At 38.6% G+C, this 18,625-nt stretch overlaps 5 protein-coding genes and 1 pseudogene across 6 annotated transcripts; 2 read left to right on the top strand and 4 right to left on the bottom strand.

The window, feature by feature from the left end:
* Positions 1-39: 39 nt before the first annotated feature.
* On the bottom strand, positions 40-3,594 carry LOC106318078 (ultraviolet-B receptor UVR8-like). The gene is made up of 11 exons (XM_013755931.1): positions 3,344-3,594; positions 2,996-3,182; positions 2,692-2,838; positions 2,477-2,558; positions 2,000-2,155; positions 1,440-1,613; positions 1,176-1,247; positions 922-993; positions 649-767; positions 464-549; positions 40-378 (listed from the first exon to the last, which is right to left on the bottom strand). Exons 1-11 carry the CDS (start codon positions 3,441-3,443, stop codon positions 251-253), a joined length of 1,323 nt encoding a protein of 440 aa, XP_013611385.1. The 5' UTR covers positions 3,444-3,594; the 3' UTR covers positions 40-250.
* Positions 3,595-4,992: 1,398 nt separating this feature from the next.
* LOC106313168 (serine/threonine-protein phosphatase 7) lies at positions 4,993-7,622 on the bottom strand. Its single transcript, XM_013750910.1, has 5 exons — positions 7,467-7,622; positions 6,752-7,153; positions 5,548-6,186; positions 5,352-5,459; positions 4,993-5,270 (listed from the first exon to the last, which is right to left on the bottom strand). Exons 2-5 carry the CDS (start codon positions 7,130-7,132, stop codon positions 5,175-5,177), a joined length of 1,224 nt encoding a protein of 407 aa, XP_013606364.1. The 5' UTR covers positions 7,133-7,153; positions 7,467-7,622; the 3' UTR covers positions 4,993-5,174.
* Positions 7,623-8,416: 794 nt separating this feature from the next.
* Positions 8,417-9,411, top strand: LOC106314182 (annotated as a pseudogene).
* On the bottom strand, positions 9,353-12,087 carry LOC106313579 (histidinol dehydrogenase, chloroplastic-like). 2 transcript variants are annotated; one of them, XM_013751428.1, is made up of 13 exons: positions 11,963-12,087; positions 11,764-11,870; positions 11,643-11,695; positions 11,435-11,507; positions 11,244-11,345; positions 11,069-11,170; positions 10,897-10,968; positions 10,739-10,801; positions 10,612-10,653; positions 10,470-10,529; positions 10,256-10,366; positions 9,992-10,162; positions 9,353-9,913 (listed from the first exon to the last, which is right to left on the bottom strand). In XM_013751428.1, exons 1-13 carry the CDS (start codon positions 12,039-12,041, stop codon positions 9,539-9,541), a joined length of 1,410 nt encoding a protein of 469 aa, XP_013606882.1. In that variant the 5' UTR covers positions 12,042-12,087; the 3' UTR covers positions 9,353-9,538. The 2 variants fall into 2 exon arrangements, with proteins under 2 accessions (XP_013606882.1, XP_013606881.1); XM_013751427.1 differs by having other exon boundaries at positions 11,764-11,873.
* Positions 12,088-12,591: 504 nt separating this feature from the next.
* LOC106316413 lies at positions 12,592-14,634 on the top strand. Its single transcript, XM_013754296.1, has one exon. It carries the CDS (start codon positions 12,649-12,651, stop codon positions 14,419-14,421), a length of 1,773 nt encoding a protein of 590 aa, XP_013609750.1. The 5' UTR covers positions 12,592-12,648; the 3' UTR covers positions 14,422-14,634.
* A 378-nt stretch (positions 14,635-15,012) lies between these two features.
* On the bottom strand, positions 15,013-15,694 carry LOC106316422. Its single transcript, XM_013754305.1, has 3 exons — positions 15,458-15,694; positions 15,157-15,262; positions 15,013-15,070 (listed from the first exon to the last, which is right to left on the bottom strand). Exons 1-3 carry the CDS (start codon positions 15,565-15,567, stop codon positions 15,056-15,058), a joined length of 231 nt encoding a protein of 76 aa, XP_013609759.1. The 5' UTR covers positions 15,568-15,694; the 3' UTR covers positions 15,013-15,055.
* Between the last annotated feature and the right edge of the window lie 2,931 nt (positions 15,695-18,625).

The raw sequence follows: 18,625 nt of genomic DNA on the forward strand, positions 1-18,625 counted from the left end.
TTGATACTTTCATAATGCATGGTTTCATAGTTAATAAAATTTTCATAATGCATGCTTTGTTCTTTATTTCTTCTTGGCGAAATAAAAACTCTAGAGTGGAAAGTTACAAGTTACAAAAAGCAAAAAGCAAAAAGCAAATCCCAAACTTAACAGACGTACTAGTACAAACAAACCTTGAACCCCATAAGAGATGATAGATAAACGTTCCGAGACCAAACCAAACACAAAAAGACAAACGAATTGTCTGAACTCAGATTCGTAGACGCTTAGCATCAGTTTGTGGTACACTGATATCACCACCATTGCCTTCCTTTGAACCATTTACAGTTTCATCAGGAACAACCGCATATCTCTCTGATGGTGACACCCAGCTTTTCCCTATAGCAAGGCAATGGAGAAACTGAGTTACTAGCTCACTTGTGCTATTTAAAGAATAGTTACAAGTGTAGATTTCCTTTTTTACCTGAAGATGGACCGAAATTAGAAGATTCTATCTGTTGTCCACGTGCTCCATCCACGCTGAGTGCTTCTATAATCTTTGGAGAATTCCTATAAAGACAGAAAACCAAAACATCCACTTTCATGAAACAAAAGTATACGCAACTGCAAACATATATCCATTAGCGTCTAGATGATCACAAATTTTACCTGTCAATCGACTCTCCAATGCCAAGCTGTCCATTTGTACCTCTGCCCCAAGCAAACACATTGTTTCTTTCAGTCACAGCTAAGGTATGTCTCCATCCACATGAGACTTGAACTACTTTCTATGAAAGTCCAACAAAGATTTGTGTGCGTTAGAAATGAAAGCAGAAATTTGAGAGACAGTGAGCTAATTAATATTATTATATAGCTGGCGAACAGTGTGAGAAGCTGTCTGGTTAAATTTTCATAGGGATCATTATAAGACAAGCAACATGCCTGGTCATCGGAAAACCGCACTTGCACAGGAGAACACTGATCTATATTATCTCCCACTCCTACTTGCCCAAACTGCATGCTAACAAGACTGAAAATTAGAAGCTTGTCCTATTGGAGGTAAGTTACTAAACACGATTTTTCCTTAAAATACTATGCAAGTGGATGCATAAAGCAATGTGTAGATGATAGATTGTGTTCTATACATTCCTGCGAAATAATGTCCAGGTAAAAACAAAAAGTAAGATATCCTGGACCTTATTCCAACCCCATCCATAGAGTTTTCCATCTGAAGTCAACGCCACTGTATGTCTCCAACCTCCCGAAATCTGGAAAAATAACCAAGAACGCCAAGAAGATGCTGAGCCAGAAGAACACAATCCGTAGATACATATACAATGAGAACGGTCTTCTTTAGCAGGCAATAACTATTAGAAACTTTTACCACTTTACTCATGCAGCTAAAATAGGGAAAAAAAATCCACAAAATAAACCCATCTGATGGATATTTCAAACCTTACCTGGCATATAACACTGTTGCCCAGCGCTTCCAGTTTGTGAGGAACAAGGTGATCCTCCAAGTCACCGTGCCCTAGCTGTCCATATTTGCTCCATCCATAAGTATATAATGCTCCAGAATAAGTAACTGATATCGTGTGCCGCCATCCACAAGCAACCATCGACATCTTCTCAGCCTACAAATGTAGTTCCCACAACCAGGAAAACGAGAATCACTAAAGCCCAAATAAATAAAAAGTGCAAGTTAAAAGGCGAGCATACATCACATCAATAATCCATGAACTGCTGATACCCATAATACACAATATCATTTGTCTTTGATTATAAAATCCTAAAAGGTTTTATGGTCCCCTCCCTGACATCCATCAAGTGAAACTAGATGGCATATATTTGTGACTCCATCAATCTTTACAGCTAAATCGGTATAGTGCAGCGCACATAAACAAGGGCAAAAGGTCACTGAACCATCTTCGATTTATTTCATGAATACTGAACTGCAAACGCAGGTTTGAACAAGTAGCAGGTGTTTATAATAGTAATAGAACAAGAATCTGTAGCTTACACCAGTAGAGGTAACCCTTTCAGGAACCAAGCGGTCATTCCGGTCACCTAATCCTAAATTTCCATATCTTCCCCATCCCCATCCATAAAGATCACCATCTTCTGTAACCGCAGCAGTGTGTTCTGCACCAGCAGCAACCATTTTGATTCGTATTCCCTGCACCCATAACAATTTGAAAGTGTTGATATAACACTGGGCATTAAGCTACCTAATTACATAAACTCAGTCTCCACAGATTTTTAGCTAAATTACTAGTTACCAATCCTACATACGTTAACTTAACTTTTATGTTGAAAATATCTCCACCAGATGTGGACCCTTAACTAATACTCGTCTCTTTAAGAAGAGCAAGTTGTGTAATTGGACCCAAGATTGACCAATTCTTAAGCACATTGTCTTTGGTGAGTTCAGGAAGCTACAATGACAAAAAAAAAATGTTTTCATTATGCTACTAGAAGAATATATAGAGACACGAACCTCAAAGGCTTGAATCTTCCGAGGAACTAGAGAGTCTTCAGTGTCCCCCAGACCAAGTTGACCATTCTGGTTGCGCCCCCAGCTTTATATACAGAAAAGTCAAAGATATACGTTGGATGAAAAGCATTCACAAGTGAGATCACTGAGCAGCAATATAAACTGTGATTGTTGATTGCACATAAGGAGAAGAAAAAGAATAGCTAAGAGTAAAATACCTCTGCACCTCTCCTTCCATAGTCACAGCCAAACAATGACTATCCCCACAAGCAATCTGCTTTATCCGAACACCTTGCAATGCTTTGATTGGCAACGGAGTAAACAAGTCGCTCGAGTTCCCATGTCCTAATCTCCCAAAATCACCCCTGCAAAAACACAATGGAGGGAGAGAGATCAGATCCATGCTTAAAGTCTGTGCCAATGAGTGTTGTCAAAAACAAAATCCAGAGAGGAAACTTGTGGTCATCATCTCCTTTAGAATACTTCAAATTTCTAAGGCGAAGATGTTGATGAGAAGCATACCATCCCCAGCTGTAGACCTCCATGCGTGATTGTGAATAAGCAACTGTGTGGTCAGCACCACAGGTAACGGAAACGATTTGGTGGTCATCCAAGGCGCTTAGCTGCGTAGGAGAAGGCCGATCCTCTGCATCTCCATGACCTAATTGTCCATCCTCTCCTCTGCCCCATGAGCAAACAACATCCCCAGCTACCAAATATATCAAAATCAAAATCAAAAATCGAACTATCGAATCCTTGCTTCCTCGTAAGCCATCAAACGGAGACGAAATAAACTAACTAACGCCGGCGATTCTACAGTTCCGGTGATCATCTATCTCCGTAACAGATAACAAAGAGTGAGAGACGTACTGAGAAGAGCGACGGAGTGACTAGCACCGGCTGAAATGAGGAGGACCTTACGAGGCGGAGCTGTAACTGCTTCATCGGCCACCATCTCCTCCTCCGCCATCGATCACAGTCTCTCTCTCTTCTGAACAGAAGATATTTATTTAGGTCTAGAAAAATCTAATTTCAAATTTTGCTTTATTGAAAAAAAAGAGTATATGAAACTTCTATTTTTGTGATAAATTAGGAAAATTTGGAGCTTCTCTTCCACTATCCGTAAGAGAGAGAGAGGGTAATAAAGGCGCGATGGAGATTGCTTTACTGATCGTATTTTTACAGTGAGGTGGTTAAAAACTTATATTTAATGATATTGAGAAGGCCCAGGCCCACAACTTTTTTGTAAACCGCGCGGTAAATAATAAAATGTCGTGTTGCACGGAAGAGAAAGAGTGAAAAAAAGTACAGAGGCTTTAATTGCGGAGGGGTCCCTCCTCACATAGTATTCCAAATACCGGTAAGTTTATTACTTGAATTGACCCGTTCATTTACCTCTTTCACATTAAATATCTTTCTTCTCCATTCATGTTTTTCTTTTATTAAACAGAAAATACATTGTATCCCTCTACTATTATTTTTTGCTAAAAAAAGGTTTAAAATCGAAATTAAAAACCAACATTATATGCTTGCCAGTGACAAGTTGTCACATCTCTAGCTAGGAAATTAGGTGAAGAAAGTTAGGAAATGAAATGAATGAAGACATTATTGCATTGCCTAATACATCAATGATTCATAGGTATTGTCCTATTTTGGCATTAAAGTCAACTAAACAAACTTCTAGATCAGTATAGTCTCCTTATTGTGACATTTGTTGTCACCTTATCACACAAAATCACAACTACTTTTGTTGCATTGTTTTTTTTTAAAATAAACATAGTAATGATTCATGGAAAAGTGAAAACCATATGTGGAAATCACTGGAAGCACCTAAAATTCAAGGTATGTGACTTTAAGACAGTTTCAAAAGTTTTATTAGAAAGACATCAGACAAGATAAGACCTTATAATATATAGGCTTGACATGGAGGTTTCATCTATTATTGTTAAGACACTAGCTCTGTGCACATGAAAGCATTAAAAACATTGAGGTGAGTACATGTCGAAGTTTGTCGATGAACAAGGTACACAGTAAAAACCCAACACCCACGTGGGTTGGTGCGAGTCTTTTGTAGGTTTAATCACTTTCCACTTCAACTTATGATTTGGCAAGTCAATTCAAGCTTAAATGCTTCAATTTCAATATATAGCATAACTGACCAGCTTTTGGTTATCCATAACAAGGGTCGAGTTAAGTAACATTTCAGGTTTGCAAAATGTCTAACCAGTAACCATATATATTGGTGTTGAGAAGTGATGATAATGGGGAAGACTCCCATCAATGGCTCTGTTCTGTGACTGAGGCATCCCTAGCAATTTTTATCAGCTCAGCAATCATAAGTTGACACTCTCATTAAAACCTAAACAAAAGATCCATGTCCAAAGGCAAAAGTTCGATTCAAAGATCTAATGTCCAAGGGAGATCAGGATTTTTATGTTTAGTAAATATGTAAGAACTATGAACTAAAATGAGACAGAAGCTAGTTAAACTTTACTTCCATCCCCAGCATTTCTTCTGTGTCCTGAAGTATTAAATCCATAATCAAATAATAATTATCCAAATGTGTCAACTTTAATCAGAACTGATTTACACTTGGTTCCTTTTTTTTTTTTTTGTAAAATCAATCATAAAAAAAAATAAAACTGTAAAAAACTTCCATTACAAGATTCTCTCCTTTTCAGCTATATTCACGATCTCAGCGTCAGTGGCTTGCTTGTTCCTCGTTGGTGTCCAATGCAGACTTATCCATCTCATCATCAGAATCAATCACGTTTTCAAAGTCATAAAACGGATTCGCCTGCACGTTTAAAAGAAACGAAATGTCACACCATATGCATCCAAACAAGAAGAAACAAGAAACCAGTTGTTCATTAACTACCTTTGGTCGTGGAGTAACTGCTTCAAAACTTCTAAACTGAGGATCAGAGAAGTCAGGAGCCTGCAGTATAATATAAGCTCCTTTGTTTCTATACCTCTCTTCCGTTGCCTTGCACCACAACAACAACAATGACAAAATAAAGATTCTGATCCGCATCAATCCTATTGTGTTAGTCAACATTACATTAGAGAACTACCTGGAACTGTGGATAGTCTGGAGCACTGAAGATAGTGATAAGCTTTCCAGATTCAACACTGTGATCTATTGTATATCCTATGTCCATTCCACCTAGGCCGTCTCTCTTCTCTCTAGCATCTGGACCTTCATGTGATCTGATGATTAACTTCAGTTCGTACTTCTTCAAGAACTCCTCTGTACAATCAGGACCCCAAAGAAGACCAATGCCTCTCTGTTCATTCGGCGAAAGGCCAGGACTCATTGAAGGATCAGACCACAGAACATCTCCGGGGATCAAGTTGGAGCCTTCCCAAGGAGGATCAAGAACTGATCTTCTAGCTTGCATCAACTCTTCTAAAGTACCGAGTTTCAACGAGCTCGTTTCAGGCTCTGGAAGACGCACCTTGCGGTTCTTTTTACCTCTTGTTCTCTTAGGCAACACCGGGCTGCGGAAAAGGCCTCCGTGTGCTGTGTAAACACGTCCTGCAATGATGGAAGCCAAAGGAAGAGCTTCGAAGCAGCCCAAACATTTGCGGTACACATGTTTTCCCTTGTCTCCGTATTTTGTAAGCACTTCTTTTTCAAAACCGTAAATAGATGTGCAGTATTTTGATTCATGGTTGCCACGGAGAAGGAAGACTCTGTCAGGCATCAGAACCTAAAAACATCCAAAAAGATATGAGCATTAACACAAGGGTAAGTAGCCCTGGGCATTCGTTCGTTTTTGGGTTCTAGAGGTTTGGAATCTATTCGGGTATTTAGAAAATTCAGTTTGGATCGGTTCGGATAATAAAGTTAGGAACCGGCTAATATCCTAGATAATTTCGGATTCCGTTCCGTTTTGGTTTTTCAGTTAATTCGAGTTAAAAGATCAGGAATTCAAGTTTTTCAGATTAAATATCAGAACGTTTCGGGTTTTTTTTGATAAAAATTCGGATAATTCGGATAATTTAAAATATTTTGGATAAAAAGTATGGTAATTTATTTTTGAGTATTTCGATTTACAAATAGTATTTTTTTAGATTATTTAATTATTTTTAGAACTAAATATAGTTAATATTGATAAGTTACAAATTATATTATAGAAATTTGGGTATCCATTCGGTTCCGGTTCTTTGGTTCTAGAGACATAGGGTATGATCAAAACCCGAACCGAACCTCCTTTTTTGGTTCGGTTCCTCAGCCTAAGCTTAAGGGTATAGTTAGTTAAGAGTTGTTGTTACCTTCCAGGACAAGAGGACGAGGAAAGTCTCGAGACCCCAAGCACCACGATCAACATAGTCACCGTTGAAGACGTAAAACTGGTTTTGAGACGGAAAGCCAGCGTCTTTTAACAAGAAGAGAAGGTCATGGAGCTGACCATGCACGTCACCAACGACAACAACTTTGGAATCGGAGTCAAGATCATCGACATGGACAATGTTACGTTCTTTGTGGAGGATTTTGGAAGCGGTGAGGATGAGGGAGTCAAAGACGTTGACAGGCATCACCGAAGGTAACTGAGAAGGAGGGAGGTTCCATGAAGACCATTCGAAAGAAGACATGAGGCCGTGGACCCACTCGTTCGTGAGAGTCCCACCGTTTGGCCATGTAACAGGTTCCATTCGAAATAACTGAAGCTATAACTGTAATCACAAAACCAAAAGAGAACATGCAAGAGGAGAGTGGTCATAACATAAGCAAAGTCTTGAGAGATCAAAAGCTAGAGCCTTTACTATAAGAGGTTACAGTGACAAAACCAGCATATATATAGCTCAATGATTCTGGAAACAGAGGAGCTAGAAACCATCCATAAGAACATAAAAATCGAATTTTGTAATACATCTTTGATTCATCAGAACAGCAACAGCTCAGAATCTAATCATGCCAAAGTAATTGAATTACCTAAATCGAAATTTCAGAAAACAACAGAGAAATACGTGATAAAGTGAAACTCACCTGGTTCTCAGATGTGGAGACGATTCAGAATTTTCAAAGCTCCGATCTTGGAACTAGCTAGTTACTTTGCTTCCTCCTCTCTCTCTCCAGACAGCTCCGTCGTCGAGATTTAGGATCTGTCTGGCTGTCTTATGGGATTCATTTCCTTTTAAATTTAGTCTAAACTAACCAGCCGAGGGATTCAAATCAGATTAAACCGACCGGTTTGTTAGCTAACCGATCTCGTCGGGGACGCTATCAGGCATGGGCGTTTGGGGTTCGGGATCCGGTTCCTTTCGGATCCTAAACATTTAGACCAAATAGATATTTAGAAATTTTCGGTTCGGTCGGTTCTTTTCGGATCTGGATCGGTTCGAATCTATAATTAAAATACGCATAAAATACCCGTAATTTTTCGGGTCTATATCAGGTCCGGGTCGGGTCCGGGTATTTAGATTTGAAAAAGACATGATATACCCAACTCCATCAAATATAGTCGATATTTTTCATATATATCTAAAATTTTACAAAATAATTTAAATGAAACTATTAATAATTAAAATAAAATATTTTTAAACTCTAAATTTTACATTTTAAAGCTTCATATTACTTAAAAATATTACAAAATGATAATAAATATTGTTAACAAAAGATATTTTAACTAAATCATAAAATAATATATATATAATAGAACACAAAAAATCATAGTTTTGGAAATACATGTTTTTAAATCAGGTACAAATCGATTCTTATCGGGTCGGATCTATTCGGGTCGGGTTTTTTCGGATCCGGATCTATTCAGGTCGTTTCTTTTCAGTTCCGGTTCTTTTGGATAAAATAAATTTAGACCCTAAAGGTAATTATAAATTTTCTGTTCGATTTCGAGTCGGATATTTGCGGATAGCGTTTTACGGATATTTTATGCGTATTTTAATTATAAATTTGGGTCAGATTTTCGGGTCCAGGTTAAAATGCCCAGACCTAGATGCTACCATAGCGTTTTGCGAACATACGGTATCGCCGCATCACGCGTTTTGTAGGACACTAGTTTGAGAAAAAGAAAGCTTCTACGCTTCTACGGTTCTACCGTTTTGGTTTTGCAGGAAATGGTCAACCGGTTTATTCTGGTTTCGATAACCAAATTGAGACGAGTGTAAACTGGTTTGTTTCGGTTACGTCTCAATTTCCATTTGGTCTGTGATAATCTTCTTCCTTCTGTACGAATTTCGGTTCGATTAGTCAAACTAAAACCGGTTAGATCGGTTCGATTTAGAGAGAGTTTGAAAGCTTGAAGCAAGGTAGCAGTGCTATTAAAGCGATTCAAAGCGAGGTGGACCTTGATGATGTTCAGAAACTTATGGATGATACTGCTGATGCTAAAGCGTATCAAGATGTGAGTCCAAACTTTATTACCACTTTTGAATCCTTCTGTGTTTGACTGTGTTAACATTTGTTGGATGTTCAGGAGCTGAATGCTATATTGGGAGAGAAACTATCAGCAGAGTATGAAGAAGAGATATTAGCAGAATTTGACAAACTAGAAAGAAGTTAGGTATGTTTCATGAGTCAAACTGCTAACATACTTGTATGTTATAGCCAGGGAGAGAGACTCATCATGATGTATGTTTTGTTTAAAGCTTGTTGTTGATGAGATGCCTGATGTGCCTACAACGGAGCCTGACGAATCTGAGAAGCTGAATCTTCCTGATGTGCCAACGGAAACACCTGTCGCTTCAAGAGCTGAATCTGCCACAAAGAGAACAGATTCTTCTTCATCTCCCTCTCCTTGTGATGGTATTGTTCGATTTTGCAAGAACCTAAACTCAAAACATGTTTTGTTTGGTCTGTTCCCTTCACTCTGCAGTTCTCGAAGAACCTTTGCCAGCTTAAGCAAGAAGAAACTGATCAACACTATCATTCTTTTAGCACTTTTTAAAAATTTCTTGAAGCTTACTGTATAAACTTGAAGTCACTGTCATTCGTAGATAAACCAATCCAGATTATGACAAGAGTGTTACATCTCTTTATTTATACCATCAAACAATCTAAAGAAACCAAATTTTCTCTCCTATGAATCTGAAACTGACGTTCGTTCACTTGGTTTGAGAAGCCTGTTTCGCTTCAATATCCTTGAGTCTAAGCGTGACGGCTCTCTTGTGTGCGTCTAAACCTTCTATTTCAGCCATAGTCGCCACATAAGGACCAAGGTTTCTCAGACCTTCCTCTGTCAAGGACTGTACAGTCATGAACTTCAAGAAAGAGTCTAGAGAGACGCCACTGTACATTCTCGCATACCCATACGTTGGAAGAACGTGGTTTGTGCCGCTAGCGTAATCCCCAACACTCTCTGGCGTCCAAGGCCCAACGAAAACCGAACCTGCGTTCTCGATCAGTCCCTCCCATTTCTCCGCGTCTTTGACGTTGATGATCAAGTGTTCAGGTGCATACAGGTTTGAGAAAGTTATTGCCTGGAGGATTTAAGAAACAAAGTTGGTTTGGGATGGTGAGAGTAAAAGCGTGACGGTAGAGAGAGAGGGTGTGGGTACCTCAATCATATCTCGAGCAAATACTGTGAAACTGTGACTCAGTGCTTTTGAAGCAAACTCTCCTCTAGGAAGGCTTTTGCACTGTTTGGCGATTTCTTCTTCGATGGCTTTGAGGTTTACACCATCGCCTACAATAACAAGAACAACTTGACTGTCTGGACCATGCTCAGCCTGTAGAGACACCAACAACAAAAAAGAAAGAAAGAAATGTACAAGTTAGCAGCAGACACAAACTCACCAAGTCTGCCGGTGAGAAGGGAGTACCTGAGAAAGCAAGTCTGCTGCAATGTAAACTGGACTAGCATGTTCATCAGCGATGACTAGAACTTCTGAAGGGCCAGCAGGCATATCAATCGAAACCATTGCCTCGCTGTTCTGAAGTAAGAAAACATAAACAAAATGAGAGGGTAAACATCGATCTAGTAGGACTCATAAACAATTTAGAACCAGAAAGTAATAGAGGAAGGATATTATGTACTTGAAGAATCATCTTAGCAGCTGTAACATACTGATTCCCAGGACCAAATATCTTCTCAACCTGCCGTAATAAACCAAAGCAAATTCATGTTTGATTGACTGGAAAAATGTCCGATATAAGCTATTATTAACCCTATTCATACCTTAGGACAAGAATCAGTCCCCCAGGCCATGGCAGCTATAGCCTGCAATGGCAAAATGGAAATTTTAAAAATCTAACATATATAAAAAAAAAAGATGGCCAGCATGAAAAGGCTAAAACAAACACACCTGCGCTCCACCAGCTTTAAGTATGTGAGTTACACCAGCCCTCTTAGCACAATACAACACCTCCTGCAACAACACCATTACAAACTCACCAGCTAAGAAAGATAGAAAAACATGAGTAATATTGAATATCCCCAGAAACAAAACAGCTAGAGTGCTACCTTACATATGCTTCCTTCCTTAGTTGGTGGAGTTGCGAGGACAACTGTTTTACATCCAGCAATCTGAGCAGGCTGAGAGCGGAATTAATTCAAAGAAAGATCACATTATTGCACAACTACAAGAAGAATAAGAAAAAAGAAGGCAAAAGTACTAAACACTAGATTAGCTTACAATTGCAAGCATCAAAGCAGTAGATGGCAAAACAGCTGTTCCACCAGGGACATAAAGACCAACAGACCCAATAGATCTCGACACCCTTTTACATCTAACACCCTAAAAAAACAAAACGAGTGAACACTAGCTTGAAAAGACTAAAGTAGCTAACAGATGAACTGAATGGACTTACTTTCATATTCTCAACGCTTTTTTCAGTTGATTTTTGAGCCAAGTGAAATGCATAAATGTTGTCGTATGCAACATCAAACGCTTCTTTGACTTTAGAGTCGAGCTAAACACAAAAAGACAGAAACGAACCTCATTTACCACACATGGAAGAGCAGTTCAAAACTATGTATGTCTACAATGTTAGTCTTCTACCTCAGGAAGAGAAAGCTCAGACACATCTTCCACCACGTTATTGAGTTGGACTTTGTCAAATCTCTCAGTGTATCTAAAACAGAAGCAGGCAAAATGGTTCCATCTAATCAGTGTCCTAAACAATAATCCTCTATAAAACGCCTAACCATCAGCCTAGCTATTTTTCTAGAACATTGCATCATCTAATAATAAAGAATGAGTCACATACTCTTTGACAGCAACATCTCCTTTGCTACGAACGGCGTCGATGATTGGGTTAACCTGAAGAGGGGGAGCTCATGTCAATAAGGATAAGACAAGAGGGCACATTTCACAAGCAAGAAACTTACAGTGGTGAAAATGGAAGAGAAGTCAATGCGGGGACGTGACTTCAAGTTTTCAACTTGAGAGAAACTAAGTTCAGATAATCTATACGACTTCATCGCGCACCTCACGTCTACTGTTAAAAAAACGAAACTTTTGCATTTGTTTTGAGTATAAAACGGATTAGTGAAAGCTTGAATCTCGTAACTGAATGAAAGTTTGTACCTTTCTTAGCAGCTGTGTGAGAGGAATAGGAGAGACGAGGCGAGTAAAGGAGTGAGAGACGAGAGAGATCGACTGACATTTTCACTTAATTGCTCAACAAAGAGTGCGTTGTGTAGCTGACTCGCTGGCTGGCGGAAACGGAAGGAGATAGCTGAATGGGTTTTAGAAAATGGATATTAACTGTTACTGGGCCGGATTATAGAAAAGCCCATCATGAGTTTTATTGTTTGAGCTGATGCAAGGAAACAACACACAGTAAGAGCTATATAAGTTCTTGGCTAAGTGTTATTTGGGGTTTAATGGTGTAAGTAACGTATTGACAATAGTGGATTATACGATTCATATGTAGGCTAGCCATGCTCATGTATTTAGTTTTTTTTTTTCTAAATCAGCTTCATGTATATTAACAGGAATTTACAACACTCATCCAATCTTAAAAAAAAAAAAATTATTTCTCCAACTCTCTACAGAAAAACCAAACACTTTTTTTAAAAAAAAACTCAGTAGAAAATTTCCATTTAATTAAGGTATAAACATGTCAAAAAAACGGTAATTATCTTAATCGAAGCGAAAAAAAAGGAAAATAAATAAATAAACCCTCCAAAAACCTTAACGCCGGATTAGTCTCAGAAAAACCTAAATAGTTTTCTCTCCTTCCTCACCGATCATTCCAAAAATTCTCGAAGATGATGACGACGATGGATGATCTCAACGATCCATGCGATTTCGTCACTGTCGAAGCGGAATCGAACCCGGACTCACTCCAACAATGGCTCTCCACCGTAGAAAACGGAAAGGCGAACGGGACGCGACGGTCGGATATCTCCACGAAGGCGAAGAAGCATCTCTCCTCTCTCGGCTGGCGCTTCGCTTACTTTCCTAAACGGAATAAGAAGCGAGAGCTCCGCTATAAATCTCCCAAGGGGAAGTGGTTTTACTCCTTAGCTACGGCTTGCTCGAGCTGTGTACACGAAGAAGACGACGGCTCGAGACGAGAGCTGATCGTTCCCGAGTCTGATGATTCTCCGAGAAATCTCTCAGTAGCTTTCATCGAAACCGTTTCTGGTGATAATGTATCGAGGAGGAGGAAGAGAGTGAAGGATTGTGAAACGGCGGCGTTTAGTGGGAACAAAGCGCTTATCAATGTTGATGTGTCGAATAAGAGAGTCAAGGATTGCGAAGCGGCTGCGTTTAATGGGACCAAAGTCGTTCTCATTGTTGATGTGTCGAAGAAGAGGAAGAGAGTGAGTGATTTCGAAACGGCAGCGTTTGCTGGTGTAACTCCTAACGAAGAGAAGACTCGCTCGTCTGAGTTGATCAAGAAGAGGAAGAGAGTGAATGACTGTGAAACGACAGCGTTTAATGGGGTCGCTCCTAACGAAGAGAAGAATCATCCTTTGTCTGATATTCTCAATGTTGCGTTTGATAGCAAAGCCAAGGGGGAGATAAGGCCAAGGTTTGAGAAGTCGTTGAGGAAGGTCTTACAAGTGATGGAGAAGAAGAATGAGAAGTGCGAGAAAGAGTCAATAAGATTCTGGAGGAAAGACTGTGGTCCAGAGAAGAACTGTGACGTATGTTGCGTTTGTCATATCGGTGGAGACTTGCTTCTATGCGATGGATGTCCATCAGCATTTCACCATACTTGCATAGGGTTACCCATTCTTCCCGAGGAAGAGCTCTGGTTCTGTCCCTGTTGCTGCTGCGACATCTGTGGATCGATGGTAACGTTGGGAAACAGCAAGTTGATGACTTGTGAGCAGTGCCAAAGGAGGTTCCATCTAAAGTGTTTAAAAGAAGAGACTTGTCTTGTTTCGTGTAGAGGATGGTTCTGTAGTAAGCAATGCAGTAGAGTCTTCTCCGCGCTTCAGAGTCTCTTGGGACGTAAGATTGCGGTAGGGGAAGAGGGTTTGGTTTGGAGTTTGATTAGAGCTCCTAATGATGGTGAACACTACGATGATGAACAAATGGCCAAGCTAGACTCTGCTGTTGAGATACTTCACCAGGGGTTTGAGCCTTCAACGGACCCTTTCTCTGGGAGAGACCTTGTCGAGGAGCTGATATACAGGAAGGACGCTAGTGGTGTGGGTCGTGGGTTTTACACGGTTTTGGTCGAGAGGAACAACGAGCCTGTGACTGTGGCGGCGATGAGAGTTGACAAGGATGTAGCTGAGATCCCTTTGGTGGCGACATTGTCTAGTTACAGGAGAAGTGGGATGTGTAGAGTGCTTATGGATGAGTTGGAGAAGCAGATGTCTAGAATGGGAGTTCGTAGATTGGTTTTGCCTGCTGCTAAAGAGGTTGTGAGCACTTGGTCTCAGGGGTTTGGGTTCAAGGCGATGGATAGTTGGGAGAGGTTGGAGTTTGTGAAACATGGAATGCTAGATTTCGTTGGTACTGTGATGTGCCATAAGTTTTTGAGGGGAAGAGAAGTGTCAGGAGAGTCAAGCTTAACTGAATAGGAGTTGGGAACAGAACCTGATAACACTTTTTGTCATGTAAAGATTGAATCTACTCTTTTTGACGTGGGATAACAAAGCATATAACTTTTGTATATCTCTGATTAGACTTCGAGTCTTAACTAAATCAGACACCTTGATCGGATCCATCATCTCATAACTATTGTATACAAGTGACTTAGAGAAACAATCAAGAAAATGCAATATAAGAAGCATTTTCTAAAGAGTATTGGCTCAATCTGAGGTAACAAGTTTTAATCTGAAAAGTTCAGAGTGATTTTTATTTCTCTCTTTCTATGGTCAGTTATATGCAGACACAAGTCCAAATAATGCAGGCTTCTTCTAGAGGTATGAAGTCGATTAGTCATTCATGAACTCAAAAAAGTCTCAGGCATTCCCACAAATCACAAATGCATAAAATTAATCTAAGGCTCAAGATGATGAACTAAAAGCTTGAACAATCCACAGAATATTTAAATGAAGAATACACACTTTATTGTAAGTTCAGAGAGTTGATCTTAACATTTTATTACTACTATACATATACAAACTTGTTGCTCTGTTTTTTTTTTGTTCTTTTTAACAGATTCAGAAAACAAATCGGATGAGTAAGGTAGAGATTAGGCCGGTCCCATCACTATGTCATTTGCCACTGCAATTCAAAGCAAAAAATTAAGCTAAATAAGCAAATATATATAACTTGATAATCCAAATACATAACTGAGGAAGAAACAAGACCTTAAGAACAGGTTCTCCTTTGTTAGTATTAGCAGATTGTTTAGCCATTTGCTGTAACTGAGCTTGTGCAGCCCTTCCATGTGCAGACTTTTTAAACTCTTCTTCTCTGCCCGTTTCACACACACACACACAAAAAAAGACATTTGCATACAAACTTTTAGACACATGCTCTGTCTTAATGATCCAAACATGAATTTGTCGATGAATTAAAGGTTCTAAATCGGAAAGAAGTAAACTTTCAATAGATACGATTCGGAATCGGGAAGATTAAAATGAAGAGGAGGGGGGAGAGAGAGAGTACCGTCGCATGGCAGCTTCGGCGGCTCTGGCGCGAGCTTCGGCGGAGGCTCGTCTCTCTTCTTCCTTACGCTGCTTCTTTTGCGTTCCGTTGATGCAACTGAAACAACCCATCGCCGATCAGATTGGTTGATTGACTCTCTTCGCTTGTCTTCTCTGCTATTTTACCAAAGTGACAACGCACGCACGCACGCACGCTGATCGGAGAACTAGACAAAGAAGACGCGTCCTCTTCTGTCTATAATGGGCTTCTTTCACCGCGTTTTCTTCTACCAGAATGGGCTTTTTCATTTTAGATTAATTAATTAATTACGTTCATTTACTCACTGAATTAAGTATAAGTATGTGAGGTTTACCTTATCTCAAATGTTTTAAAATTTATCTGTATGGTTTTCAAAATTTTTAATTTTATTCACTGAATAAGTGTAAGTATGTGAGGTTTATCTTTTTTGCTACTAATTTTAGCTGGTTTTTATTTTGAAACATGCATTAGGTTTTGGTGATGAGAAATGTAAAAACATCCATATATATATATATATATATATATCAAATTTTGAAATTTTTTTAAATAAAATAAAAATAATACTAACAGAATAGACTTTGAATTTTCAAATACTATTCTATTTGTATTTCTTATATATTTTTTAATTATTCTTAGATATTTACAAGAACACTTCTCTCAAATAGTCATTTTTAAGTTTTTGTCACAAAAATAAACTTCATGAAATAAAATGACCAAAATAGCTCTTTTTTTTTTGAAAATTTTAATTTTAATTTTTAATTTTTTAAATTTTGAAACTCTATCACAAAACACATTTTTACCCTTTAATAAAACTTATTTTAATCATTTTCTTCATTGATGACTATTTTACTGACAAAAACTTTAAAATGACTATTTTAGGGAATTTCTTTATTTTTTGTTTTTTTTATTTTTTCAATTTGCAATGATGGATAGTTGTTCTGATGTTTTCATTGACATTGTATAGTGTCATTCTGTAAAATCTATCTAATTCATAAAAACAGTTAGCAAACACACTGGGATTGCTTAATTAGCAGTACGGTTTGCTAAAAAGAAACAAGGGAGCTAGCATCTCCGTTAGTTTGACAGCATTTTAGCACAAAATATTTAGTGCAATTGATAAACTTAGCATGGCCAACTCTTGTTAAATTAGCGAATCAGTTTTACAGGAAGCCGTAAAATAGAACAAATATAGCTTGTGCAAGTTACTTGCCTGAGACGTTGACCACGAGGTTCAACCATGCATTGACGAATAAGTTTTATCTGCATAGCTAGCTTAAGTCATGTTCAACCACTGACGAATAAGTTTTATTGGTAGATAAGAACTTGTTGAGAGGATGCTACACTATATAAAGAGAGAAAAGGCTTTGATTTCTTTTTAATGCTTCTAAAACAAAAACACATTTTAGGGTTCGAACTTGGTAACGTTGTAACAAAAGATCTGTTATTTCAAATAAAAGATATATATTCATTGATATACAACAATCTTATCCCTTAAAGGCTTAAACTGATGTCTTTCACTTACACAATTAGTCAATTACTTACCACTTTCCAAATGTTAGTTATCATCCAGTTATGAAGGATGAGAACCAAAATGAAAGTCATAGAAGACGTTACTCTTCATAGCGTGATGATGTTACAGTTTCATATTATGATGAGTTTGAAAATAATTTTTTTTTTTTGAGTTTGAAAAAAAATGTATGCTTAAAATTAACAAGCAAGCAGAGATTTGCATCATATACAATTAACAACATAATAGAGATCCATCCATAAGCATATACAACAAGTACTATGCTAAGAAGCACTTGAATAAAACAAAAAAGCAAGAATAACTCCTACATCGTTTGTCCTGTAATGGGAATAAGGATGAAGCTGTACATGTTTAAGCTGCTTGGGAGTTTTAAATTTTTTAACCTAAATATCGTTGTAGTATTAACATTAAAAGGTCTGAAACTTCCAAGGCATAATCATCGGTTAATACTCCATAGTTATTCACAAGACAAGCTATATATGTAAAATGGATTCACCTTTGATGTGTTAGGAAATATGAGGTCAAATTTTGCGGAAAACCGAATTTATGGGAGTGGAAAAACATACACAAAATTGTTAACGAAGTTCGGCCAATGTTGCCTATGTTTTCGGACCTGCTACAGATCTTTTATTATCAACCCGGGAAATCTTTACAGGCTCTCAACTCACACCCGACCCCAAATACACTAAAGAGATTTTTTTTTTCTCACAAAAAAAAACTTCTTTCTCTCTTGAATACTTTACTCTTGTGTTCTTCTTTGTTTTGGGATGGGATTGAACGTGAAGCACCACCATGTATTTATAGGATGAGTTTGAGAGGTAGGTGAGAAGTAGTTGTTGTCAAAACAACTCTAGCCATTCTTTTCTACTTCACCGTCCATCACCGGCCAACACAATAAACATGTTCTTTGACTTACAATCTCCCACTTGAAGATTGATTTCAATCTGTCTTCACATCTTGATCAATGTAGCAGGTCTTCCCAGCTTGTTACTCCAACAAACCATCTGAGGTTGCACACAACCTCCGCTTATCATATGGCACGACTTTCGTCAACATGTCTGCCGGATTCTTGCTTCCTGGGATCTTCTCAAGCACCAACATTTCATCTTCCAACGCCGATCTGATGAAATGATACCGACAATGTATGTGCTTCGTCCGAGCATGGTAAACCGGATTCTTTGCCAAATCGATGGCACTTTTGCTATCACAGTATAACACACCTTTCCCTTGGTCATGGCTTAGCTCTTCTAGAAAAGACTTTAGCCATATCATATCTTTTGTTGCCTCCGTTACCGCAACATACTCAGCTTCACAGCTTGATAGAGATACAATTTTCTGCAACTTTGAAACCCAACAAATTGCAGTACCGCCAAAGGTGTAGACATACCCGGTTGTGCTCTTCGTGCTGTCAATGTCACCTCCATTGTCAGCATCAACATATCCCTGCAATCCCGTCTTAGACTTCGTGAAACATAACGATAAACTTGGATTTCCTTTTAGATATCTGAAAATCTACTTAACGGCTTCCCAATGTTCCTTTCATGGATTGCTCATAAATCTGCTAACGACTCCCATTGCATGTGCAATGTCTGGCCTTGTACATATCATCGCGTACATCAAGC

Source organism: Brassica oleracea, chromosome C9 (assembly GCF_000695525.1).
Source record: "Brassica oleracea var. oleracea cultivar TO1000 chromosome C9, BOL, whole genome shotgun sequence".
In the NCBI taxonomy this organism is placed as follows: Eukaryota; Viridiplantae; Streptophyta; class Magnoliopsida; order Brassicales; family Brassicaceae; genus Brassica; species Brassica oleracea.